Here is a 26,110-nt window from a genome sequence, read left to right as displayed (position 1 = left end):
CTTTATGTTCCCTCTTCCATGTAATTGTGAACCAAGAATTAGAGGAATAAGAACTGTTGTGGATAAATCAGTTGACTATTTCAGGATCAAATTGTTAGATATAAGATAAATTAAAACTCCATGTCCCAACAAAAATATTCTAATCAATACAAGGTAATCCATGTTTAAAATTTTATCAGAATTAACAGTCAATAAGAAGGTGCATTACTTCTTGAGATAAGAATTGATACGGATAAGCCACATTAATTGTGACCACCGTCAAGTAAACCATAATGCTGACACAAATCAGTTGCCCAATTTGACCAGCAAAATTTAAAACCACCATTTTTCCCATCTCGCTCTCTCTTATCTTCAGAAACTTGCCCATATTGAGGAAGAAAAGTATATCATTGTTCTCCAAGACCAAATCTAAATTGAAATTCCCGAGAGTCAAAGAAATCTGCAATTAGAAGATTTGATCGTTTGAATAAGTCTAGAAGTCAATAAGACTTGTTATGTAATGCTCTTACATTTTAAAATATTGGTTCCCTATAAATTCATGTAGTACCACTCAATAAAACTTCACAAACAAAAGAATTAAAAATGGGTAAATTAAGCCTATGCATGGTGTTGCTAATTTGTTCAATGGCTATTGCCTCTGCCCAGCAATGCGGCCGGCAAGCCGGTGGCCGGACTTGTGCCAACAACCTATGTTGCAGCCAGTATGGTTATTGTGGCTCAACTGATGAGTATTGCTCACCTTCTAAGAATTGTCAAAGTAATTGTAGGCCCGGCAGCAGCAGCAGCGGTGATGGCCAAAGTGCTTCTAATGTTAGAGCAACTTATCACTTTTACAATCCTGAACAAAATGGATGGGACTTGAATGCTGTGAGTGCTTACTGCTCAACATGGGATGCAAACAAGCCCTTGTCTTGGCGCAGGAAATACGGATGGACTGCCTTCTGTGGCCCCGTTGGGCCTCGTGGACAAGCTTCTTGTGGCAAGTGCTTAAGGGTAAGATAACTATAAATCACAACGTATGAGATATTATTGATATTTCCAATCCACAGTTTTTGGGTTTTATTGCTCGTATTTTTTCTATAATTTTCATTCTTGATTGTTTCGTGGTTGAGCTGAATTTTCTGTGAATTTTTTTATATTAGAGGGTAGCAAAATTCATCCTCCCTTTCAATATTTCATGTGTTTTTATTTTTTAAAAGCAAAATGTTTTCGAGATTTTATATTTATTACCGTTTTTTAGAAAATTGTGACAGATTCATAGATATTTATTAATAAAATAAAGAAGTATTATTATATCTACTTAAATACGTGCTAAGCCTTACCATTAAAATGAACACAAAAATAGAACAAGTAAAAAAGTTAAAAGTACAAATTATTAGGAAGTCGCTTGACTCAAAAGTTTAAGCTGATAGGTAAAAGCTCAATAATAGTATTTAAGACAAGTGTTAACACAAATTTATAAACAATCAAATCTGCTTATTTGTGTACTTTAAACATTTGTAGGATGAGTAGGATGAGTAGGATAAGTGTTAGTGATAAATTAAGAGCTTGATAGTCAGAAGAGGAAATTAATTAATTGAAATTGCATTTGCATGCAGGTGACTAACAGAGCCACAAGAGCTCAAGCAACTGTGAGAATTGTTGATCAGTGCAGCAATGGAGGTTTAGATTTGGACGCTGGTGTTTTCCGGCAGCTCGATACTGATGGAAGAGGCAATGCTCAAGGTCACCTCATGGTGGACTACCAGTTCGTTAACTGTGGAGATTGAATCAAATTATGAATATGAATAAAATAAACAGACATAATAAGTGTAATAATTGATGAAGTGTTTATTGAATAAGAGTGTTGATTAATTTAATTAAATTAAGAATGTGAAAGAATATGAGTTGATAATGACTTTGTCCGTGTTGTGATCATATTGAAATTAAATTAATTACAAGATCCTTTAATTACAATGTTGTATTTCTCTATTAATTGTTGTTGTAGTAATCAAAGGTGGACCCAAAATCTTTGATCAGGTAGAGCTATTGTATCTATTTGAGCGAATATTGGTCCCTATAAAGAGCAATAAGATTACATGCATCAAGTAATGATGCGACATTAAAAATTTGGCTCGATCAAAATACCTAGCCGCTAAGAATTTCCGACAACAATTCTCTTAATACAAGTAACAAGTTAAAGGCGGTGTAGAGGTATCGTCAGAAATCCTTATTGGTAACATGCGGTTCGTATAGAATTTCCCTTGTACATACTCATAAAATCTTTGCCAAATGAAGTGGGAAATATCACCACCATTTAAATGCAATCAAAGGACCAACACCGAGTAAAAAATGAGGAGTTGGACTATTGCCATCCCTTTAAATCCCTAGCAAATCCCCTTTTCTAACATTACCCAATTAAACAAACAAAATAATTCAAGTTTTTAAAAATACCCTCCACCCCGTTCCTAGTAATACCCATATAAACATGTTTCCTTCTCATTTTCTAATAATTCATTCTATGTTTCTATGTAGGAGATACATACATACAAACATACATATATATATATATATATATATATATATATATATATATATATATATACACACATGCATGCATGCATGCTTCAGTCGCTACGGTTCACAAACTTGTAGGCCACATCATTGTTAACTACAAGCTTGTGAACTGTAGTGACCACTGAAGCATGCTTGCATCCATGCATGCGCTATCGATTAATGTCCAATTAAGGCTGTTTATATATGTACTAAATAAGCTTCTTCCTCTCAAGAAGTACCAAAAAGAATTAAGTGCTTATTGGCAATACCCATAAGCCATGCACCCTTAAATTTGTATATAAACTTAAGTGCTTATTTGGCTATGACCATAAGCCACCTTACTGTATGTAAGCTACCAGTGTGTGATTATTAATAAAATGTATCTCCAGGAGCCTCGTCCCTTAGAGAGTACTTAAAAATCTTTTTTGTTTTTTTGTTATCAAAAAGGGCTTAGCTAAGCTAAGACACAACAGAGCAAGGAATTATCGTCCCATAAATATCATAACAAAGCCAAGGACCAAGACCTATAGAAGGTTCTTGAAATTCGAGAGGTAAGAGCTTGCATTTTTGACCAAGTAGTCAGCCGCAAAATTGGCCTCACGATAGATTTGTCTAAAATAAATATTCCAATTCTTCATGAGGAGATTCTTGATCGAGTTTATTAAGGGTATGTGCAGATTCGGTGTATGATCTCTAGACTCCAGCATATGAATGATGCAAAGGCTACCAACCTCTGCTTATAAAAAAACGAAAGCCATTAATCATTAAAACTCTTATTTTGTAACAAACAATTTCACCACTGGGCATTGTAGCAAGAAATTCATTTTAATTTGGGATTAACTAAAATGATATTTCAATTCAACATTTGCAGGATTAGTGACTTTAATTTATAGATAAAATAAAAAATTTATCTACCTTACTAGGAACACTACTACAAAACAGGACAAAGATGACATGTAATACATGACAAACATATTATTAATTGTCATCTATTAGTTTAGATGACTTTTATTTACTTTTGGAAGTCATATATTATAAAATTGTTTTTATTTATGACATAAAAATGACTCACCACTAAATAAGAAGTCATCTTTAGTTAATTAAAAGGTGACTCTTCTTTATAAAATGTGTCATTTAGTTTGTAGTATAAAAAGCCACTTTCCCTCTTTATTTTCTTTGTCTACCGCGAAATATCATTGTCTCTTTGTTTCAGCCTCCATTCTTCTGTGACTTTCTTTCTCTGTAAAATTACCCTTTGCCCATACAAAACATCTTCCTATCTTCTATTTCCAAGTTCCAAACTCTTAATTTCACCCATTATTTATATAGACCCAAAATCATAAACCCTAACTGTTCACACATAGTGGAAGTGAAGACAAATTGGGAAGAAATCTGGAAGCTCTGGACCACACATGTTGGCAAGAAGATTGTAAAGCTTGGCACCACATCACTATCAAGGAAATTGTTGAAGCATTCGGCTACCTTGTATATTGGATTTTAAAAGTTTTGGTTCCCACATAAAGGTACTTTCTTTCCTTTTGTTTAATCATGTTTGAGAAAAAAAAATGATAGATTGTTTGATTGTGTGTGGCCTACATGTGCTGTTTTTTCTTTTCTTTTCTTTGTCTAATTTACTCTATTTTAATAGCAAATGTTGAAAATATGGATGAACAGTAAAATTTTTTCTGGGGATTAATATTTTAGGGAAGTTACAAATTTGGTCGAATCATGTCATGCTCCTTTGAAATTTAATCAGTTATCAATCTCAGAACCTCACGACTTCTATTCTTTTCCTTCATAATTGTCAACTTGACCTCTCCTCTTTCTTTTAATTGGATTATCTTTCTTTTCTTTTCCCCTTCTCTTTTCTTTCATCTTATCTTTTACAAAATTGGGAAACCAAGAACGACAAGCGCCATGTGGGATTTGTTGCAAAATTATAAATATTTCAAATTCTTCAAATAACTTAAAATTAATTTATATACACACATACTTTCTTATTAAAAAAATAAAAACTAACGGAGAATTAATAGAATAAGCATTTATATAATATTATGTGATATTACAATATTAATTAATCATTTCATCCTCTTTCCTTTAGTATCATATAGAATATTGTAAAATCTACCTATAATTATAATCATATTATTAGAATCAAAATAATTTTATTACTATAAAGAGATTATAATTTAATAGAGTATATAATTATAAAAATTATTATTTTAACTTATTTATTTTTAATACAAGTAATATAGAAATAAAGACATAAAGTATACAATTTAATAATTAATTAATAAAACATCTTGAATCTAATATATGAACAAATATTAATAAGAGAAATAATGTTAGTTTCAGAAACTGATACATATTTTTAAAAAATTCAGATGTTTATACTTGTCATCATATATATGCTTAGCACTGAATACAAATGCTCTCCACCGTAGCAATCCATTTTGTTGTGCTTTTGTGTTTAGTCCCTGACACTTCATGACCATTAAGCTTTGGTCAATTTATTATGTTATGTGCTTTAGTAAATTAATGTTTTTATTGATATTATTTTGATAGAATAATAATATTAAGGTCCTATGTTTTACTTTTTCTCAAATTAGGACATAGATACTTAGAAGGAAATTATGGAAAATGTTTTAGAATGATATATTTATATTTTACATTCAGAATGGACAAATCTTGGATGTCTATGGATCGAAGATCAAAAGATTATGAGATTGGTGTTGAAAGATTTATAGATTTTGCAATGGTTCATGCAACAAATTCTAATCACATACTATGTCCATGTATGAAATGTGGAAATGTGAAACATCAGACTGTTGATGAGATTAGAGACCATTTGTATTTGAATGGTATAGACCAAAGTTACAATAATTGGATTTTGCATGGAGAAAAGGTTGTTAAGAAGCTATCAACTACTAGCAACACTCAATCTACAAGAGAATTTGAAACAAGAGCCTTTGAAACCGAATCTGTGGCCAGCACTGTAGAGATGATTCAAGGAGCTTATGATCATTTTGAAAACAACCCTAAACAATTTGAGAATTTATTGGCTGATGCTGAGAAAAAGTTATACCCAGGTTGTAGTAAGTTTACAAAATTATCTGCATTGGTAAAATTGTACAGCCTAAAAGCAAGAAATGGGTGGTCAGACCGAGGCTTTTCAGATTTGTTAAAATTGTTAAGAGAAATGTTGCCTGACAATAATGAAATGCCTTGTTCAATGTACGAGGCAAAAAAAACCTTAAATGCATTAGGGATGGAGTATGAGAAGATACATGCATGTCCAAATGACTGTATACTTTATAGAAAGGACTATAAAGATGCTGTTATATGTCCTAATTGTGGTGCAGCAAGGTGGAAGTTGAAAAAAAATTCAACTGAGATGAAGATTGGTGTTCCAGCAAAGGTTTTATGGTATTTCCCACCAATCCCAAGGTTTAAAAGAATGTTTCGAAGTGTTGAAACTTCAAAAAATCTAACATGGCATGCCACTCAAAGGGAAACTGATGGACTATTACGTCATCCTGTAGATACTCCAGCATGGAAACTAATAGATCACTTATGGCCTGATTTTGGAGTTTAACCAAGGAACTTGCGACTTGCATTATCTGCAGACGGGATTAATCCATATAATTCTCTTAGTAGTAGGTATAGTTGTTGGCCCGTCATAGTAGTGACATATAATCTTCCTCCATGGCTTTGTATGAAGAGGAAATTTATGATGTTGACATTATTAATTTCAGGTCCCAAACAGCCTGGTAATGATATTGATGTCTACTTAGCTCCATTGATTGATGATCTTAAAATATTGTGGGAGGTAGGCATTGAAGCTTATGATGCTTATCGTCAAGAGTCTTTCACATTGAAAGCTATTTTAATGTGGACGATAAATGATTTTCCTGCTTATGGAAACTTGGCTGGTTGCACTGTAAAAGGATATAAAGCATGTCCAATTTGTAGTGAAAAAACATGTGCAGTTCGGCTCGGCCATAGTAAAAAAATGTCTTATATCGGTCATAGAAGATTTTTACCACGATATCATCCATATCGGTTTCAGAGGAAGGCATTTAATAATGAAGAGGAAATTGAAATTGCTCCAGAACCGCTGAAAGGGGAGGAAATCTTGGCACGAGTTCAAAGATTAAATTTCTCGTTAGGGAAAAAAAAAGCAAATAGTCGTGCAACTGATATCAATGAAAGAGTTTGCTGGAAGAAAAAATCTATTTTTTTTGAACTTGATTATTGGAAGTCTTTATATGTTAGACACACTCTTGATGTTATGCTTATTGAAAAGAATGTGTGTGAAAGTCTTGTGGGGACTTTACTTGACATTCCAGGGAAATCAAAAGATGGTTTTGCAGCTCGTATGGATCTAGATGAAATGGGTGTAAGGAAAGAATTACTGCCAAGAGTTGGCCAAAATGGAACAAAATTACCTCCTGCGTGTTATACTTTGTCAAGGGAAGAAAAGAAAAAATTTTGTAAGACATTGTTTGAACTTAAGGTTCCTGATGGCTATTGTTCAAATTTTAGAAATCTAATCTCATTGCAAGATTTGAAACTCTATGGCTTGAAATCTCATGATTGTCATGCTTTGATGCAACAATTGCTTCCTTTAGCAATACGATCCTTGTTACCAAAACATGTTAGATATGTAATAATAAGATTTTGTGCTTTTTTTAGCAACCTGTGCAGTAAAGTAGTGGATGTGTCAAAATTGGATCAAATGCAAGCAGATTTGGTGAATACTATATGCTTGTTAGAAAAATATTTCTTGCCAGCTTTCTTTGATATTATGATTCACTTACCAGTGCACCTTGTTAGAGAAGTCAAACTCTGTGGACCTGTTTACCTCCGATGGATGTATCCGTTTGAGAGGCAAATGAAAATATTGAAGGATTATGTACGAAATCGAGATAAACCAGAGGGTTGCATTGCTGAATCATATATAGCTGAAGAGGCTATTGAGTTCTGCATAGAATACTTATCTGAAGTTGATGCAATTGGCATTCCACCGAAAAAATACAGATCTGATGTTGGATTACCTTTACCAGGAGGATGTGTTGTTAGAATAGATCGTAAATTATGGGTGCAGGCACATAGATATGTACTGGAAAATACAAATGAAGTTCAGCCGTATATCATGTTAGTAACTATTTCCTTTATCTTATATATATTAGTTATATTTTCTGTAATAGTTATAATCATTCTTATTTCATCTTTGATATCTTAGAGAGCATATGGAGTTCTTGAAGAAGAAATATCCAGCAAAGTCAAAGAAGAAAAAATGGCTACAGGATGAACATAATAGGACTTTCATATATTGGTTGCGTCAAAAAGTAATTAACTATATAGTTCATCCATAAACAGTTTTTTGTTATTCTAAGATATTTGTATATTATTTATATACATTTTTTATTACTATCATATAGGTTGAAATTCAACTTAACGAATCAAGGAACAATATCTCGGAAGCCTTAAGGTGGATTGCACATGGACCTCGCCCTGAAGTGATAAAGTACCAAGGCTATGAAATTAATGGTTATCGTTTTCATACCAAAGAACGTGATGACTTACGAGTTGTACAGAACAGTGGAGTCTATTTAGAGGCAAACACATTTCAGATTTCAAGTGCTAAAGATAAGAATCATGTGGTGGCAAATATGTCATTTTATGGAGTTATACAAGAGATATGGGAGCTTGATTACAACAAGTTCAAGATTCCTGTATTTAAGTGTGATTGGGTTGAAAACAATCATGGGATAAAAAACGATGAGCTAGGAGCTACGTTGGTAAACCTTAATAGGATAGGCCATAAAGATGATTGTTTTATTTTGGCTTCTCAACCGATACAAGTATTTTATGCTGAAGATCAACTCGATCCAAGGTGGTCTATTGTGATAGTGAATCCACGTAGGGAATATATAGATGATTCAAGAGAAGATCTAGGTGACATCATGTTAGAACATCAAAATTCTAGCAATTTGATGCCATCTGTTAAGTCATTTGATAAAATGAGTGATGACGATTTAGCTTACATCCGAACTGATATCAATGAGGAAACATTGGTTGAAAACGTTGATTAGAAAAAAAAATGTAAGTTTTTTTTTCAACATATTTGATGTACTGAATTATTATTTTAATGTATATCATTTATTTAGCTTATGTGACCTATTATTCTTCTATTAAATTCTCATCAATTTTTTTCTTTAGTTATTTTGCAGCAGGTTTATAAAACATTGCTACAGAAATGAGTTCAATTGTCAAAAAAAGAAAAAGTAGAGGTCGAACGAATTTACCTCAGCTGGTCAGAAATAGAAACAATGGACAAAAGCTTATAGTTGAGTATAACAAAATAGGACAACCACATGGCAAGGTAGCAACACGATTGTTTAGCTTTTTGGGTGTCTTGGCACGCACCATGGTTCGAATTTCTTATGAAGATTGGAGCAAAGTGCCATCAGAGACCAAAGAAAAGATATGGGAATGCATAAAAGTATGTGTTTACAGCCCTTTTCCTGAACTAATACTCATTTATTTAATTTGTGAATTTTTTTTAAACATGCTATGCATATTGCAGTTCTCTTTTGAGGTGGATGATGAGCTTCAAGGCAAATTCTTATCTTCAGCTGCGAATAAATGGAGAACCTTCAAGAATAGACTCACCACTAAATATATCAAGAGATATAAAGATAAGCCAGAGGCACTGAAATGCCCGCCTAAAATGTATGATTTTATCGAGCAAGAAGATTGGGAAGTTTTCGTACGTTATCGAACTTCTAGTGCATTTGAGGTATTGACTAACTTTTTGAATTAAATGTATGTTTTTCATTGTTTGCGTATTTACCTTGATTATTGAATGCAGGAAATCAGCCAAAAATATAGAGAAAGAAGGGCAAAAAATATATACAATCATTGCCTTTCAAGGAAAGGCTACGTGGGATTAAAGGAGGAATTGGTATGTACACAAACATTTATATGTATGTATAACTTTCCTTTTCAGTCTATCACCTGAATTAAGAAAGTTATGTATCACTTTAATTCATTTAAATTTATATATAGCAACAAGCTGCTGGAAACAATGAAGAAATTAGTCGCTCTACCTTATGGAAAGCAGCACGTAAAAATAAGAAAGGTAGATACACGAGCGAGGTCGTTAGAGAAAAGGCTGATGAAATAGTAAGTTTTATAAATATATGATTTTGAATAATTTAACATATGAACTAAAAAGTTGCTGATTTCTTGTTATTATTCAAATGTAGGATGAGATAACAAAGAAAAGTGAGGAAGGGGTTATAGCTACTGGTGGTAGGAATGATGTTCTAACAATAGCTTTAGGAACCCCTGAAAGTTCAGGTCGAGTAAGAACTGGAGGACGTTTTGCCACACCTTCTTCATACTTTGGAAGGAAAAAACGAAGCTTCTCATCCAACAATGAGTTACAAGAGCGTATAACTCAACTAGAGGAAAATTATGAGAAAATTTCACAAGAAAAATTTCTGTTAGAGCAAAATGTGGGGAAGATTGTACAAGAACAAATGATGCATTTTTTTGAAGAATTCCGAAAGAATGGAGTCCTACCGATCCAGTCACCAAAAGTTCCCTCAGAAAAAGGCAGCTGCTCCGAAGAACCAAGAATGAAGAAAAAGTGCTCCAAGAAAAAACAAGTACATATGCAAAATGAGTGCTTCAAGAAGAAACAAGTATACATAAAAAATAAGTGCAGTTCTTTTTTTTTTAATTCCAAATCTCAAAGTTTAAATTTTAATCACTTATAATGCTATGATTAATACTTTACTCATAGATGATGCAGGGCAAATCATGTATGTTAGCAGTGGGCAGCATAAACAATATTGTAGCCAAAGGTACAATGTTAGAAAACAATGATCCTAATTCTACTGTGCATGGAGTACCATTGGCAGTCACGGATGTTCGTGTGGCTGTTGATATAGCAATTAAAGGGGATACCTTTTTACCAAGGCCTGTCAGGGATGAGTTAGTTATTGTTAGCCATGCCATTGGATCCCATGTTGCTTGGCCTAAGCAATTTGTCATCTTGAATGATTTTGAGGTATATATCTATAATTAATTGTTTGCTTTTGATATGTCTTAAATTAATAATAATAATTTTTTTAATTCTGGAGAGTGTTGTTTATTTGTTTGATACACATAATTTATCCTGCAGCTGTCTAGAAAATTTTACAAACTGCAATCAAATATAACTCTTGTAGCTAAGTAAAGTTTCGAAGATAGCAATATGTGTATTGTACAAAAATGATAGTAATGTTCTTGCCGCAGTAGTTATTGTTTTTGTCTTGCCACTATTCAAATATCATTTTCCATTTAATATGTGGTCATCACAAAGTCAAAAACACCCCAAATCATATCCGAAATTATATTCTTGCTTGATGAACAGTGAACACTAACCCTTTGAGAAATTGTGTTGAAAGATTTAAAAAATCACATGGGGTCCAAGTATTCTGTCATTATATGTTGCACTCATGTATAAATTTAGCATTTAACTGAGCATATCATTGACGCCTATAATGTCTTATTCTTTTTTGTGTTTTGGTTAATTAATTTTTGTTTTCGCTTGTAGATATCTCATACATATTTGTAGTTACATAAATAAATCTATTGAGAATATGCAGGAATACAAAGTGCCAGCAAGAATAGATGCTCTTTGCAAGTACGCTCGCCGAGTGTTGACTAAAGCATTATTTATTGAAATTTATCCAGGGATCTTCAACAATGAACAAGCTGAATTATATTTATCAGTTGATGACATTGTACAATTCTGTAGCATGGAAAAGATTGGGGTCGCAACAATAATTTGTTACATGAAGTAATTTAATTAAATTACTTATTTTCTTGGCAAAATAATTAGTTATAATTTTTATTTATGCAGTGAAGTAATTATTACTTGTTTTTTGTAGGCATCTTTACGAAGTCTTGAAGGATCGTCCCCAGGAACATATTTACAAATTTGGTAATCCTTCAATCTTGTGTGATGAAACCGGAAATAATGATGAGACTAGAGCTCGTGCAATGGTATCAAGAATGGAAATACTTGATCCACAACAGCTTCTGATGTTTCCTTACAATACCAGGTTTGTTATTTTATTAATTGTATATAGCATTTGGAGTTTATTCTCTTTTTCTTTTACAAAAATATGCAAGGCTGATATTTATCATTATATATAGCAAACATTGGATGTTGATTGTTGTGGATCCGCACAAATTTATAGTATATTTTTTTGATTCACTCGGTCATGAACCTCGCCCTGATTTGAAGAACTTTGTATCACTGTAAGTTATTGTCATTTTGTTGTCAATTATAATGCATTTATTAAAACATGCTTGACTAAATGTGTATTTAATTATGTATCTTAAGTGCTTTCAAGATTTTTGTAGCAAAAATGGGAAATGCGAATCGAAAATCCTTTGTTTGGAAAAGAGTTAAGGTATATGAAATTGTACATATGTATGTTCAATTTAAATTTATTTACATATGTAAATGACATTAATTAGTTCAAAATTTATGTGTAGTGTCCTCAACAAACTACAAATACTGAATGTGGATATTATGTCATGAGATTTATGAAGGAAATCATTGAAAACCAGACTGATTCAATAAAAAACTTGGTAGTTATCTCCTTATCCTTTTAAAATTTATAGATTTCATAAGGTTGATGCATGTATTAATGTTGACGATTTTGTGCATGATATATAGTTTGTTGGACGAGATAGTTTCACCCAAAAAGATATTGATAAAGTAAGAGTGGAGTGGGCAGAGTACATATGGCAGAACATTTTTCGCTAAATTTTGTAGCACAATGACTTTGTGAGGTTAGTAAATGAATAGGATTATTATTTTTATCTGCATCTTTGTTATTATCTTTGTTTCGAATAAGATATTAAAAAGTTTATAAAATTATTTCAATTATTTTCATTTTGTAATTAAGGAAGGTTCATCTAAAGGTTTCACTCTCCAACTCCCTTTGGGTTTGGCATGATTATTGGAGTAGCATGATTATTGGAGTAGCCAACTGGAGCCCCTGCATTTTGTTGTTCTTGTGAAGAATGTAATACGGTTCTATTTTAAGAAAAAAGAGTTATGGATATCTAGTTACTTTCATTTGGAAATTGTAAACATAAAGAATATTTTTGGTATTGTTTGTCATGTACCAAATTTATATACGACTATTGCAATTGCTTGAATATTTATTTTTATGTTGCAGCTTTTCAAAAAAAATTATCGCAATAATAATAATAATGATGATGATGATGATGATGATGATGATGATGATAATAATAATGATAATGATAATAATAATAATAATAATAATAATAATAATAATAATAATAATAATAATAATAGATGACTGATTTTTTGAAAAGAAAGTCACCTATGTGCATAACCGTTATTATTATAGATGACTGATTTTTTGAAAAGTAAGTCACCTATGTGCATATTAAACACCATGCTGCCGAAAATTAGAACAACATTAGACGACTGCTTTTTGAGAAATGAGTCATCTATGATACTTATTAGATGACTCTCTTTACGCGTCATCTTTTGTACCTCGTTTTAGATGACTGTTGCAAAGATGACTAATTTTACTTCGTCATCATAAGATTAATTTAAACGTCATCTATGTTCATTTTTGTAGTAGTGGAATGATACAATAAGTCTTACCATTCGAAATTCATATTTTTTTACAAAGTGAAATAACGAAAATAAAGGATCAGTGTTGAAAAAAAGATGTTAAATACATTAAAAGGGCAAAAAATTAAAAAAAAACACTATTTTTGCCCCTTACAACATACTTCAACAGTAATTAAAATATATATATATACATATATATCATTTAGCCCTCTATTTCCATAGGATTTGAACAGAGGGTGCCTATCCAAAAAACGTTATCTTTATAAAAGCTGTATTAATTTGCGTATAACACTGAAGAACATAATAAAACGTAATTAATCATATGAAAGTTCTTTTTTCCAAGGATTTTAATATAATTGTATGCACAAGGAATGTCAAAATTGGTAGAATCAATTAAAATATGGGAGCTGCTACCTTACATGCACGTAAGGTACAGCCCTCTCACAAAACTCAGATGTGGGTCCCACTTGGACCCACCAGCCTTGTGAGAGGCTGTACCTTACGTGCATGTAAGGTAGCAAAAGCCTTAAAATATTGTTAAAATAAATGTTTTAACAGTACCTATTTAGCAGACGTATTAATAGGCATATTTGTTGTGCCTTCCTAAAAAGTGTGCTCTAATTAAAAGGAAAACAAAAAATAAAAATTGCCTCATTCAATTAGTGGTAGGGCAGGCCTGGGTGGTTCGGTTTCTGCATATAAATAAACAAACTCATAAATCCAGAATAAACAACATTCACAAGATGACGATGAGAAAGTTTAGCCTCTTGCTTTGCATTTATGTGGTATTAATTGTAAGCCTAACAATGGTGGCATATACTGTGAAGGCTCAACAATGTGGCCGCCAAGGGCTTGACAGGCCTTGTCCCAACAATCTGTGCTGCAGCCAGTTTGGTTTTTGTGGCTCCACTTATGATTACTGCTCGCCGTCCGAAAATTGTCAGTTTAATTGTTGGCCGCCTGCAGCTGCTGGGAACTAAATAAATTTGTCTCAACGCACGAATAGAAAAATGGGTGTGCTCATATATATGTTAGAATTAATCATCTGTCAATGAGAAAATATGTTATGTGTAACCGATATATAAATAAACTTTGTTCATGATTCAATCCATTAAATTATTGTGACTTGTGTGGGAAGAAGCTCCTGTGAATGAGATGGCTCGAATCAGATTCTTTCGATTGGAAACTTAATCTTGGAAGATTTTCTAGACAGAAAAATACCATTGTTTTTTAATGGCTCAAAGGCCAAAAGAAAAAGAAAGAAAAAAAAAGCCTCAAATGCCAATTGATACCAAAAAAATAGAATAAAATTGTAATGGCCAAATGGCCATGATACTTAATTGAGAAGCTTCAAGATCATATCTTCAGAATAATGATGTATCTTTATCAAAAGGGTAAAATTTGATTGCCCGACAAAGTAAATTGATTATCATTATTTCATCTTCAAAGTTCTGGAAAGTTATCAATTCACCCTCGAAAATTAATTAAAAATGTAAAATGGTTGGGGTGGATTGATGAATTTTCGAGATTACGGGGGTGCATTAAATGATGATAGGCAATTGATTTGTTTGTGCAGCCAAATGAAACCTCATCAAAATTTTCGTAGATATATATATTTCTTTTAAATGAATCTTGATGGGTTGGGGAGAACACATAAAATGAATGAAACAGAAAATTATACCTTGGAATGAAAAATAGGTAGCGTTTGATGTTTTGTTGAAATTTGAATGTATGTTGAATTTGATTGAAGTCTAAATAGATCTAAATATATATATTTGAATGACATGTTTTTTTTTTTTCAATATTTGAATATAAGTGTTAGGTTATTTGTTTTTCAAAAAAGAAAACATTTGAAATATGATATTTTAACATATATTCATTGTTCAAACACACAACAAATTATAAATAAATTATTTTATTCGTAAAAAAATTGATAATGCTTAACTTAACAAAACATGAAAATTAAAATATATATCTAACACATTTTTTTACGTTAATAAATGATACTTATAATTTTATTTTTAATATATTAAACTGATATTTTTTCTTATTAATTACATAAGCCAATCAAGAATTGTTTAATTATTTGAATTAAAATTATTGAGTTAAATAAAATTCAAAATCTATTATAAAAATATTAAATATAAATACAAAGAGATGAACCTATTATAAAACATTAAAGCTCTATTATGTTTAAAATTCTCATTCAACAAAAAAAAAATTATAGTTGAATACACGTACATAAAAAAGGGATAAATAAAAAATAATAAAAATAAGAAATAAATTTATTTAATAAGGGTATTAATGAGAGAGAATATTAAAATTTCATTAAGATATTTTGTCATTCAAATAAAAGTCAGAATATTTAACTTTTTTTATTCAGATCTAAACATCTTATAATCTAATATAAGTGATGAACAACAAAAAATTTAAAAACTATAAATGTCTGAAAATAATTAAAATTCAGATTTTAGACAAAAGCCAAACAACCCCCTAATGACTTTTTTTTAAAGGATTAGCTTAGTAAATTAACCTTTAGTTTCTTTTATTTAATGCTACCAAGACTCTTGCTTAGGCTCACATCGTATATTACTCAACATTCCAAAAGTAATATTGTAGAAATAAAGAAAAATTAACATTTAACTTAACATAACTAATGTTGGAGTATTTTTTAAAATATTAAAAATAAACAAGTATTTAATCAATGAGCATCCACCCTAAAAAAGAAAAAATAGCCTTATCTTATTTTATAAGCTAAGGAATAGAGAAAAGTCATTAGGAATTTTAGATTAAAAAAAAGAGAAGCAAGTGCAAGAGGTGACGTACATCATGTACAATAAAAGTTCTTTACAGTCGTAACGTTAGGATCAAACAAATTTGTATTACTATGTAAAGGTTATGACTTAATAGAAGTGTAGTTACAAAAATTATTATTTAAACTTAATTATTCTTAGTGCAAGTAATATAGAAATAAAATATTCACTACATTAATAATTAATTAGTATAGCATATCAAATCAAATGTATAATTATTGGTGAAAGATAGACATAGAAAATTAGTACATGTATCTATATAGTACTCTAAATATCGAAAGTCATATTAAAAGTCCAGATATTTGTGTTCTCTTCAATGTTTTTCTCTCAATATAAGTTCTAAAAATGTTGTGCAATAATTTAGTAATAACTCTAAAGAATAAATTATATATTGTCGTAAATGAATTTAGAAAATTTTTTATTTTATCTTAAATCTTATGTAAGATAACATTAGATTTTTGCAATATACAGATAAGTACCACTATATAGAGATTCTTGAAGAAGGGATGTAGAAAAATTATAACTTATTATAATTAATGTGGAGTCTATTTTTATTTATAATTAGTTCAAATCAAAACTATAATTTTTTATAACTATATAAAGGTTGTTTCTACATAAACTATCACTACAGAGAAATTTTACTACAACAATCTAAACATAAATTCAGTGAATAACTAAACAATCAACAACACAATAATCTTTATATCCCTCTTCCATGTAATTGTGAACCAAGAATTAGAGGAATAAGGGGAACTGTTGTGGATAAATCAGTTTGACTATTGCAGGATCAAATTGTTAGATAAACGATTAATTAAATGTCCATGTCCCAACAAAATATTATAATTAATACAAGGCGATCCATGTTTAAAATTTTATCAGAATTAACAGTCAATAAGAAGGTACATTACTTCTTGAGATAAGAATTGATACGGATAAACCACATTAATTGTGACCACCGTCAAGAAAACCATAATGCTGACACAAATCAGTTGCCCGGTTTGACCAGCAAAATTTAAAACCACCATTTTTCCCATCTCGTTATCTCTCTTCTTCAGAAACTTGCCCGTATTGAGGAAGAAAAGTATATCATTGTTCTCCAAGAACAAATCTAAGTTGAAATTCCCGAGAGTCAAAGAAATCTGCAACTAGAAGATTTGATCGTTTGAATAAGTCTTGAAGTCAATAAGACATGTTACGTAATGCTCTAACATTTTAAAATATCGGTTCCCTATAAATTCATGTAGTAACACTCAATAAATCTTCACAAAAAAAAAGAATTTAAAATGGGAAAATTAAGCTTATGCATGGTGTTGCTAATTTGTTCAATGGCTATTGCCGCTGCCCAGCAATGCGGCCGGCAAGCCGGTGGCCGGACTTGTGCCAACAACCTATGTTGCAGCCAGTATGGTTATTGCGGCTCAACTGATGAGTATTGCTCACCTTCTAAGAATTGTCAAAGTAATTGTAGGCCCGGCAGCAGCAGCAGCGGTGATGGCCAAAGTGCTTCTAATGTTAGAGCAACTTATCACTTTTACAATCCTGAACAAAATGGATGGGACTTGAATGCTGTGAGTGCTTACTGCTCAACATGGGATGCAAACAAGCCCTTGTCTTGGCGCAGGAAATACGGATGGACTGCCTTCTGTGGCCCCGTTGGGCCTCGTGGACAAGCTTCTTGTGGCAAGTGCTTAAGGGTAAGATAACTATATATCACAACGTATGAGATATTATTGATATTTCCAATCCACAGTTTTTGGGTTTTATTGCTCGTATTTTTTCTATGATTTTCATTCTTGATTGTTTTGTGGTTGAGCTGAATTTTCTGTGAAATTTTTTACATTAGAGGGTAGCAAAATTCATTCTCCCTTTCAATATTTCATGTGTTTTTATTTTTTAAAAGCAAAATGTTTTCGAGATTTTATATTTATTACCTTTTTTAGAAAATTGTGACAAATTCACAGAAATTTATTAATAAAATGAAGAAGTATTGGTATGTCTACTTAGATACGTGCTAAGCCTTACCATTAAAATGAACACAAAAATAGAACAAGTAAAAAAGTTAAAAGTACAAATTATTAAGAAGTCGCTTGACCCAAAAATTTAAACTGATAGGTAAGAGTTCAATAATATTATTTAAGAAAAGTCTTAACACAAATTTATAAAACAATCAAATTCGTTTATTTGCCTACTTTAAGATGCAGATGATAGACAATAAAAATTCATAGGATGAGTAGGAGAAGTGTTGGTGATAAATTAAGAGCTTAATAGTCAGAAAAGGAAATTAACCAATTGAAATTGCATATGCATGCAGGTGACTAATAGAGCCACAAGAGCTCAAGCAACGGTGAGAATTGTTGATCAGTGCAGCAATGGAGGTTTAGATTTGGACGCTGGTGTTTTCCGGCAGCTGGATACTGACCGAAGAGGCAATGCTCAAGGTCACCTCATGGTGGACTACCAGTTCGTTAACTGTGGAGATTGAATCTAATTATGAATATGAATAAAATAAAAAGACATAATAATTATAATAATTGATGAAATGTTTATTGAATAAGAATGTTGATTAATTTAATTAAATTAAGAATGTGAAAGATTATGAGTTGATAATGACTCTGTTCGTGTTGTGATCTCATTGAAATTAAATTAATTACAAGATCCTTTAATTACAATGTTGTATTTCTCTATTAATTGTTGTTGTAGTAATCAAAGGTGGACCCAAAATCTTTGATCAGGTAGAGCTATTGTATCTATTTGTGTGAATATTGGTGCATATAAAAGAGTAATAAGATTACATGCATCAAGTAATGATGCGACATTAAGAATTTGGCTCGATCAAAATACCGAGCCACTAAGGATTTCTGACAACAATTCTCTTAATACAAGTAACAAGTTGAAGGTGGTGTAGAGGTATCGTCAGAAATCCTTATTGGTAACATGCGGTTCATATAGAATTTCCCTTGTACATACTCATAAAATCTTTGCCAAATGAAGTGGGAAATATCACCACCATTTGCCCAACACCTAGTAAAAAATGAGGAGTTGGATTAATGGTCCCTAGCAAAACCCCTTTTCTAAAATTACCCCATTAAACAAATAAAATAATATAATTTTTTAAAAATACCCTCCCCGTTCCCAGTAATACCCATATAAATATCTGTCCTTCTCACTTTTTAATAATTCATTCTATGTTTCTATAAAATAATCACCCAAAAATTTGACAACATTGCAAGAATAATCAATCTTCTGACTACATTAAAAAACGTCAAGTAGATTGTAAATAGATGCAACACCAACTTTATTTTCAAGTTTTAGTGTTGAAACTAAATAAAGTAATGATAATTAGGTATATGAAAAGTAAATCCATGTCATCCAAATGAAAAATCAATTAATCATGTGTATCCTATAAGTTTTACCTTTGTTATGCCTTTTCTTTTTTTTTAATGGTTACTAATTGAGTGTAAATTCTCCTACACTATTGCTTATTATCACAGATATCACTATATCAGATTATCATGGAGAAATGAACTTTTTATTTTACATTTAGAAAATAAATTGAATGGTTAAAGAATCTCAAATTATTTTATTCAACATTTCTTCAGTAAAAGACCGTTGGATTGATTGTTATACACAACAATGATCATGATTTAAAATAAATTTTCTTCAAAAATGAGAATAAATACTTTAATATGGAGTGTTATTGAGAATGAGTTAATTAAGTGGTATTTATGTTATTAAGGTAAAGATATTTCAAAGCAGAAAATACGTTTAATCATATGAGGGCTTTTTCCCAAGAAAGGAGGTTACATTAGAACTTTAGAGGGGTGCTAACAGTAGCAATGAAAATGAGAATTCTGAGACGCATCAAAGGCCCAACACGACACCAGCATCAATATGAGATTGTTGAGCGTCAGTATACTGCTGGAATGACAATCTTCGGCTTGAAAATTTGAAGAATTTCATGTAAGAATAAAGATCCCACCCTTCCTCCAAAGTTTTAAGTTTTCTTTATTAATTTGTAACAATGTAATATTGCACCACAACGATTACAGGAATTAGAAGAAATTTTGTCCATAAATCATTCAACTATTGCATGACTAAATGGTTAGATTTTTCATTAAAATTATGTTTAATGAGAGTGTATAATTCAATCCGAGTAATAATGATATTTTTACTTGATAATTACACACAAAAATATATATAACCACTAGAACCAAAAAAAAAATCATTATAAAATAAAGCGGAAATGACATCTGCACCCCTAAGGTTGGGAGAAATGGTCATGGAGACCCTAAAGTTTTAGGGAGACGAAAACTCTTTTTGACCATAATACTCTTTGAATAGAGTAACTAAAAAAATAATTTTAAAATTTCTAATAAATAAAAATATTATATAAATATTGTAATCTATCTAGTAGACTAACAATAATAAAATATTTTTATATAAATTATTATATTTATTTTAATAAAATATTTGTATTTATTGTTGAGATTTTAAATAAATATTTACTTTAGGGGTGTAGATGTCTTTTTTCCTAAAAGAAATTCATTCACTTTATTAATTTTGTCTTTATCTAATAAATACACATTATTTGTGTAAACCCACCCCACTTCTAAAAAATATTTACAATAAGTACATATTTTTTTCTAATAAATACAAATCAATAAAAAAATTTATGTAATTAATCAATTAAATCATTCTTATTTTTTTTCTTAGTTCTTTTCTTACTATCAAAGTAGCTTTAATATAAGTTCTATTTAATTATTTTACTTTATGACATAAAATGACCCACTTGCCTGGAAAAAAAAAATGTGTTCTTGTACCTAATACTTTAGGTACTTAATTTTGTGACTTATAATCTAACTTCTTAAATGAACTCTAATAATTTTCAATATTTTACATGTAAATGGAATAAATTTGATAGCCTAATAATTTAATGAGTATTTTCTCATAAAGACATTATGTTAGTTTAATTAAAAATTAATAATGATACTAATAAAGTAGAATTAACTATTTAGAAATAATGCATTTTGAACAAAATTAAAAAATTGTTGAAGTTAAATTCAATTTCTGGTATTTTTATCCTTTAAGGGTAAAATAATCAATTTAAATTTAGGTTAAAGCGATCTTATTAGTCAAATATAATAAAAAAAAATATAAGTCACATCAAAATAAATTAAGATATATTTAATTGACTAATTCTTCATAATTCTTCTTTATTTGAAATTTTTAAAAATAATGAGAAATTTTATAATTTTTTTCTAAAAATGGAGTGGATTTATAGAATTTGTGGGGTAGAAATATCACCACCCACTTTATTAATTTTGTCTTTATCTAATAAGTGTCCAATCGTCTTGGTCATGTGCAATTACGGTGAATTAATACCCAATAAGTATATTGATAATTTTAATTAAATAATAGTTTTTCTCAGTCACTTGGGAACAACAATGGTAAATTAATAGTTTGATAAATTTATAAAATAATGATTTTATAAAAAAAAGTTCTTATTTTCCTATATGACCCACTTATTGTATAAGTTAATAATTACCTAATTTATAACTAAATCCAAGTGATATGTTTATGCTTGGCTTCTGTAAAGTATGTTTTCAATAATACTTGTTGCTTCTTGAAATTGGATTTTGCCATCCTTATAAATCGTATGGAATAATCGTATAATAATCCCAAAGAATATTGCTATTTATTCTAAAATTTTATTTCAAATAATAAGTTATTATTCATTAATTCGATTAAGAGATAATACAGCAAATTCACTTAAATATTATAAAAAAATTACTAACTACAGTTATTTATGACACATCATGTACTCGTCCCAAAAATGTCACTCCCACACATGACAACTATATATATGATCTGCCAAATTAATTGGTACAACAAATCTATCTCTCTCATATTACGTATCCATCTAGAATGCTCGAAAGTCCAACAAATCTAGAAATTATGATAATAAAGGCATGAGGTCATGTCAAGGCGAGACATATCGGGTAATGCTTTTTCCATTTCGGATATTGCCATATATTTTAATAAACCAAAACACTATCTTTCTCCGGCCCTATAAATTCCAACACAACTGGCAATTGACCAAAGCACTACACACAAAATGGGTAAATTAAGCCTATGTGCGCTGCTGTTTCTTTGTTCACTTGCCATTGCCGCTGCCCAGAGTGCTTCTAATGTGAGAGCAACTTCCCACTCCTACAATCCTGAACAACATGGATGGGACTTGAATGCTGTAGGTGCTTATTGCTCAACGTGGGATGCAAACAAGCCCTTGGCCTGGCGTCGCAAATATGGATGGACTGCCTTCTGTGGCCCTGTTGGACCTCGTGGACAAGCAGCTTGTGGCAAGTGCTTACGGGCGTGAGATATTAGATACTATCCTTTTTAAATTCACTTTATATATGGTTGCTTGAAGATGCAAATTAGATGGCCTTATTGAAAATTTTTTGTGCATGCAGGTGACTAATAGCGGGACAGGAGCTCAAGTAACAGTGAGAATTGTTGATCAGTGCAGCAATGGAGGTCTAGATTTGGATGCCAGTGTTTTCCGGCAGCTGGTTGGAAGAGGCAATTCTCAAAACCAGCTTATAGTGAACTACCAGTTTGTTAACTGTGGAGATTGATGAAGCTGTGTTATATATCAAATAGACCAACATTGTAAGTACAATAATTGTGGAAGTTTTTCTTGAATAATAAGAGTGTTGATTAATTATTTACAAGGCACAAGCCAACTTTATGACGAAAGAATAAGAATTCACAATGAGTTAATTTTGACAAATACATGATTGTATCATTCACGCAGGGACATATTGCATGGATCATTAATTATATTGTAGTTCTCCACCAAAATCGTTGTGGGAAATGTTATTAAGTGTTCTCGATGTATAATCTCTCATTTGCTAAGTTGTCAGTACGCGTACATTTATTATTATATGATTGATTGATGAGAAATTTTAGAATATATTAGAAATATCATATCAATTATACAACTAATAAATATAACGTGTGTTTATTTATTTTGAAAAACTCTATATAAATACACATGTCATACATATATTAATTAATTGTATTAATTCTAACGCATTGTAAAATTTCTCCTAATTGAAAGGTATAAATAACAATAAATAATTGATAATTGTGTAGAGCTATTGCTAAATCCTTAATAGCTGCACGTCGTTTTGAACTCGTGAAATCTTTCAGGGAAATATCAGAATCATTAACTGTCAGTGGTGCTATTGGCACCCCTCTAAAAATCTATTAAAACCACTAATAATTCTTTTATTAATATTTGAATCGTCAAATCAACTTGCGTAACAATACATTCAGTAATCCAGTTCAAATTAAAAACCCCAAGAATTTTAACTTTTTCTTTGCGAATCACCTTTGTAAATGGACATATTAGTTTAAACACAATCATACGTGCAGAGTCGTAGTTGAATTTAAACTCTTTCAACCCCAGAAAAATTATTTGGAGTTTCAACTAATAAAATAACCCATCTGTCTTTTTTCCCCTTCTTTTAAAAAAAGTTCGAAAAAGACAGATTTTTGAAACCCTTGGATAAACAGTGGTAAACATCAATTGTCATAATATATATAGTCATATATTCTCCTACCAAATCAACTAGAATGTACGTAACAGAGATAGATTAACACGCAGGTTTTACCAAGAAAAACGAAGGGGTTAGGGGGATTTGTGGCGAAGGGGTGCGATTACGGAATTATTCATTATTAAAGTTATTAATGGGTTATCTAGTAAAGGGGTTCGAAAGAGTATTAGAGGGGCGCAAATAGTTCCATTATTTCAATGTTATGAAAGGCCGGACACAATACAGTTTAAGTCAATATGAGAATGAAATTAAGTACTTATTATTAATTTGTAATAATGTGATATTTGCACCAACGATTACAGGAATTGGAAGCAATGTTGTCAATAAATCTATTGGCAGGCAAGCATAAAAATTACAAAGCACGTGTAAAAATGCAATGATGACATGCAATGATGACTTTTGACATGCAACGATGATTTTTAAAATAGACATAATAATTGACACTAACCTCATCAGACAACTACTATCCTCCTTCATTTATTTTTCTCCTATCAGACAACTATTAGCCTCTTTCATTTATTTTCGTCGGACTTCCTCTTGTAATTGTTACAATAGCTTGTGTATTTATATTATTGTAAAATAGACGGTAAATGATGAATACAAATTATTTCCTTTCCTTTGGCTTTTTAATAAACTCTTTCAACTATTGCATGATCAAATAGTTAGATTTTTCGAACATTCTAACTGACCCTCTATGTGACTCCTTCGAGCTCGTCGAAGTGGTGGGTGTAATACAAAATTTATCATACATAACTCTTTAATTAATTTATTCTATTCGCAATAATAATTACAAATGAGATTTTAGTTTCTCTGTTTAATCTAAAAAGGAACCAACAAATATTTCTTACCAACCCACGTTTAAAAGGTTATCCAATCAGTACTCAATGATAATTATTACATAGTTCTTCAGATAAGAATTAGCCAGGGATGAGGCACATTTTAGGACCACCAGAAGCTGAATCATGATGACACAATTCGGTCGCCCAATTTGACCAGCAACTTTCTCTTACCCATTTTCCCAATATCTCTCTTTTATTTGTTTATTTTTTTCATAGACTTCGATATGGAGAAAGAATAATAAAACATTATTAATTTAAAATGAATAATAATACTACATTTACAAACTAATGTCACAATCTTATATTCTTTCTCGCCACATACTTAAGAGTGTTAATTCAAGTTCGTGCATGTTTTATGCGTGTTATATTAAATTTAGAGACTCAATATATTTCCTCTTTTAATACTCCGATTAAAGAAAAAAAATGTTGATAAAAAAAAGAAAAAAAATATTTGTACGACGAACTTATCTGTCTAATATTTATGCACCCATCTAAAATTTTCAAATATAGAGACGGCTTAGAGAAGACTTGAAGTAAAGGTGAGGACTTACCCTGTGATCATGCTTTATCCATTCAACACTTTGGTATTTTAGTCAACCAAAACACCATCTTTCTCAATTCTCTGGCCCTATAAATTCCAACACAACTCTTTGCAATTAATCAACCAAAACACTACACAAGAGAAAAATGGGTAAATTAAGCCTATGCTTGCTGTTGTTTCTTTGTTCACTTGCTATTGCTGCAGCCCAGAGTGCTTCTAATGTGAGGGCAACTTATCACTTATACAATCCTGAAAGAATTGGATGGGACTTGAATGCTGCAAGTGCTTATTGCTCAACTTGGGATGCAAACAAGCCCTTGGCTTGGCGTCGGAAGTATGGATGGACTGCCTTCTGTGGCCCTGTTGGACCTCGTGGACAAGCTGCTTGTGGCAAGTGCTTAAGGGTGCGTAACATAAGCATACTACCATTTTTAATTCACTTTATATGTTTACTTAGGGAGAAATTAGATGGGCTCATTGAAATCTCTTGTGCATGCAGGTGACTAATAGAGGGACAGGAGCTCAAGCAACGGTGAGAATTGTTGATCAGTGCAGCAATGGCGGTCTAGATTTGGATGTCGGTGTTTTCCGGAAGCTGGATACTGATGGAAAAGGCAATGCTCAAGGTCACCTCATGGTGAATTACCAGTTTGTTAACTGCGGAGATTGAAACATTTGAATATTAAAAAAAAAAAAAAAAAAACCAACATAATAAGAATAATAATTATGGTGTGTTGATCATATATAAATCAACCTTATGATTATAGAATAAGAATTCACAATAATTTGTGATCATGAATGTATTGTTCATGCAAAGACTGCGTGCATGGACCTTTAATTACAGTGTAGTTCTCTACTAAAGTCCTTCTGTGATAAACTTTTGAGTACTTCCAATATGCATGCGCTTTCTCATATGCTAATTTCTCGTAAATGTATATTTATATTACATGACTGATTAAAAGATACATATGCGATGAAAAGTTTATTAAGAATGTCTGAGACTTTCTCACTAAGTAGAGCAATTTCAATATGCATTAATCGCAAGTTAAAAATAAAAAAGTGACTGAGTTTAGGCCTAT

The 26,110-nt window shown here is 31.1% G+C and overlaps 4 protein-coding genes across 22 annotated transcripts; all 4 read left to right on the top strand.

Annotated features, from left to right (window-relative positions):
* The first annotated feature begins 554 nt into the window (after positions 1–554).
* LOC102611123 (wound-induced protein WIN2-like) lies at positions 555–18,698 on the top strand. 3 transcript variants are annotated; one of them, XM_052431708.1, is made up of 3 exons: positions 555–993; positions 1,599–1,662; positions 18,405–18,698. In XM_052431708.1, the coding sequence occupies exons 1-3, from the start codon at positions 583–585 to the stop codon at positions 18,509–18,511; spliced, it is 582 nt and encodes a 193-aa protein (XP_052287668.1). In that variant the 5' UTR covers positions 555–582; the 3' UTR covers positions 18,512–18,698. The 3 variants fall into 3 exon arrangements, with proteins under 3 accessions (XP_052287668.1, XP_006487792.2, XP_006487790.2); XM_006487729.4 differs by lacking the exon at positions 18,405–18,698 and having other exon boundaries at positions 1,599–1,897; XM_006487727.3 differs by lacking the exons at positions 555–993; positions 1,599–1,662 and adding an exon at positions 17,282–17,723 and having other exon boundaries at positions 18,341–18,698.
* LOC102629700 (uncharacterized) lies at positions 3,716–12,780 on the top strand. 16 transcript variants are annotated; one of them, XM_052431704.1, is made up of 17 exons: positions 3,716–4,058; positions 7,602–7,692; positions 7,781–7,886; positions 7,980–8,643; positions 8,761–9,043; positions 9,128–9,340; positions 9,413–9,505; positions 9,610–9,726; positions 9,810–10,250; positions 10,352–10,618; positions 11,199–11,392; positions 11,484–11,657; positions 11,752–11,856; positions 11,942–12,011; positions 12,097–12,192; positions 12,281–12,396; positions 12,513–12,780. In XM_052431704.1, the coding sequence occupies exons 5-16, from the start codon at positions 8,798–8,800 to the stop codon at positions 12,368–12,370; spliced, it is 2,106 nt and encodes a 701-aa protein (XP_052287664.1). In that variant the 5' UTR covers positions 3,716–4,058; positions 7,602–7,692; positions 7,781–7,886; positions 7,980–8,643; positions 8,761–8,797; the 3' UTR covers positions 12,371–12,396; positions 12,513–12,780. The 16 variants fall into 16 exon arrangements, 10 of the variants coding, with proteins under 10 accessions (XP_052287664.1, XP_052287665.1, XP_052287667.1 ...); XM_052431705.1 differs by having other exon boundaries at positions 7,377–7,692; positions 8,772–9,043; XM_052431707.1 differs by having other exon boundaries at positions 7,377–7,692; positions 10,361–10,618.
* A 3,361-nt stretch (positions 18,699–22,059) lies between the features above and the next one.
* Positions 22,060–22,983, top strand: LOC102610818 (pathogenesis-related protein PR-4). 2 transcript variants are annotated; one of them, XR_008050820.1, is made up of 3 exons: positions 22,060–22,404; positions 22,503–22,701; positions 22,847–22,983. XR_008050820.1 is itself a non-coding variant. In XM_006487726.4 (2 exons), exons 1-2 carry the CDS (start codon positions 22,145–22,147, stop codon positions 22,665–22,667), a joined length of 423 nt encoding a protein of 140 aa, XP_006487789.2. In that variant the 5' UTR covers positions 22,060–22,144; the 3' UTR covers positions 22,668–22,824. The 2 variants fall into 2 exon arrangements, 1 of the variants encoding a protein (XP_006487789.2); XM_006487726.4 differs by lacking the exon at positions 22,847–22,983 and having other exon boundaries at positions 22,060–22,402; positions 22,503–22,824.
* Positions 22,984–25,035: 2,052 nt separating this feature from the next.
* Positions 25,036–25,927, top strand: LOC102610514 (pathogenesis-related protein PR-4-like). The gene is made up of 2 exons (XM_006487725.3): positions 25,036–25,435; positions 25,531–25,927. The coding sequence occupies exons 1-2, from the start codon at positions 25,178–25,180 to the stop codon at positions 25,699–25,701; spliced, it is 429 nt and encodes a 142-aa protein (XP_006487788.2). The 5' UTR covers positions 25,036–25,177; the 3' UTR covers positions 25,702–25,927.
* Positions 25,928–26,110: the final 183 nt, after the last annotated feature.

Source organism: Citrus sinensis, chromosome 8, assembly GCF_022201045.2.
Source record: "Citrus sinensis cultivar Valencia sweet orange chromosome 8, DVS_A1.0, whole genome shotgun sequence".
NCBI lineage: Eukaryota > Viridiplantae > Streptophyta > Magnoliopsida > Sapindales > Rutaceae > Citrus > Citrus sinensis.
The sequence above is the reverse complement of the archived record's forward strand: the minus strand, read 5'-3'. Positions and strand labels throughout refer to the sequence as shown.

What these genes read in the sequence shown, in the direction of transcription:
- LOC102629700 (XM_052431703.1), top strand. Translation starts at nt 8,798, where the DNA reads ATGAGTTCAATTGTCAAAAAAAGAAAAAGTAGAGGTCGAACGAATTTA. An exon ending in GAGAAAAGGCTGATGAAATA is followed by an intron (nt 9,727 to 9,809) that starts GTAAGTTTTATA and finishes ATTCAAATGTAG; the next exon opens with GATGAGATAACAAAGAAAAG. An exon ending in CTGATTCAATAAAAAACTTG is followed by an intron (nt 12,193 to 12,280) that starts GTAGTTATCTCC and finishes CATGATATATAG; the next exon opens with TTTGTTGGACGAGATAGTTT.
- LOC102610514 (XM_006487725.3), top strand. Translation starts at nt 25,178, where the DNA reads ATGGGTAAATTAAGCCTATGCTTGCTGTTGTTTCTTTGTTCACTTGCT. An exon ending in CTTGTGGCAAGTGCTTAAGG is followed by an intron (nt 25,436 to 25,530) that starts GTGCGTAACATA and finishes TTGTGCATGCAG; the next exon opens with GTGACTAATAGAGGGACAGG.
- LOC102611123 (XM_052431708.1), top strand. Translation starts at nt 583, where the DNA reads ATGGGTAAATTAAGCCTATGCATGGTGTTGCTAATTTGTTCAATGGCT. An exon ending in CTTGTGGCAAGTGCTTAAGG is followed by an intron (nt 994 to 1,598) that starts GTAAGATAACTA and finishes ATTTGCATGCAG; the next exon opens with GTGACTAACAGAGCCACAAG. An exon ending in TGATCAGTGCAGCAATGGAG is followed by an intron (nt 1,663 to 18,404) that starts GTTTAGATTTGG and finishes GCAGCAATGGAG; the next exon opens with GTTTAGATTTGGACGCTGGT.
- LOC102610818 (XM_006487726.4), top strand. Translation starts at nt 22,145, where the DNA reads ATGGGTAAATTAAGCCTATGTGCGCTGCTGTTTCTTTGTTCACTTGCC. An exon ending in CTTGTGGCAAGTGCTTACGG is followed by an intron (nt 22,403 to 22,502) that starts GCGTGAGATATT and finishes TTGTGCATGCAG; the next exon opens with GTGACTAATAGCGGGACAGG.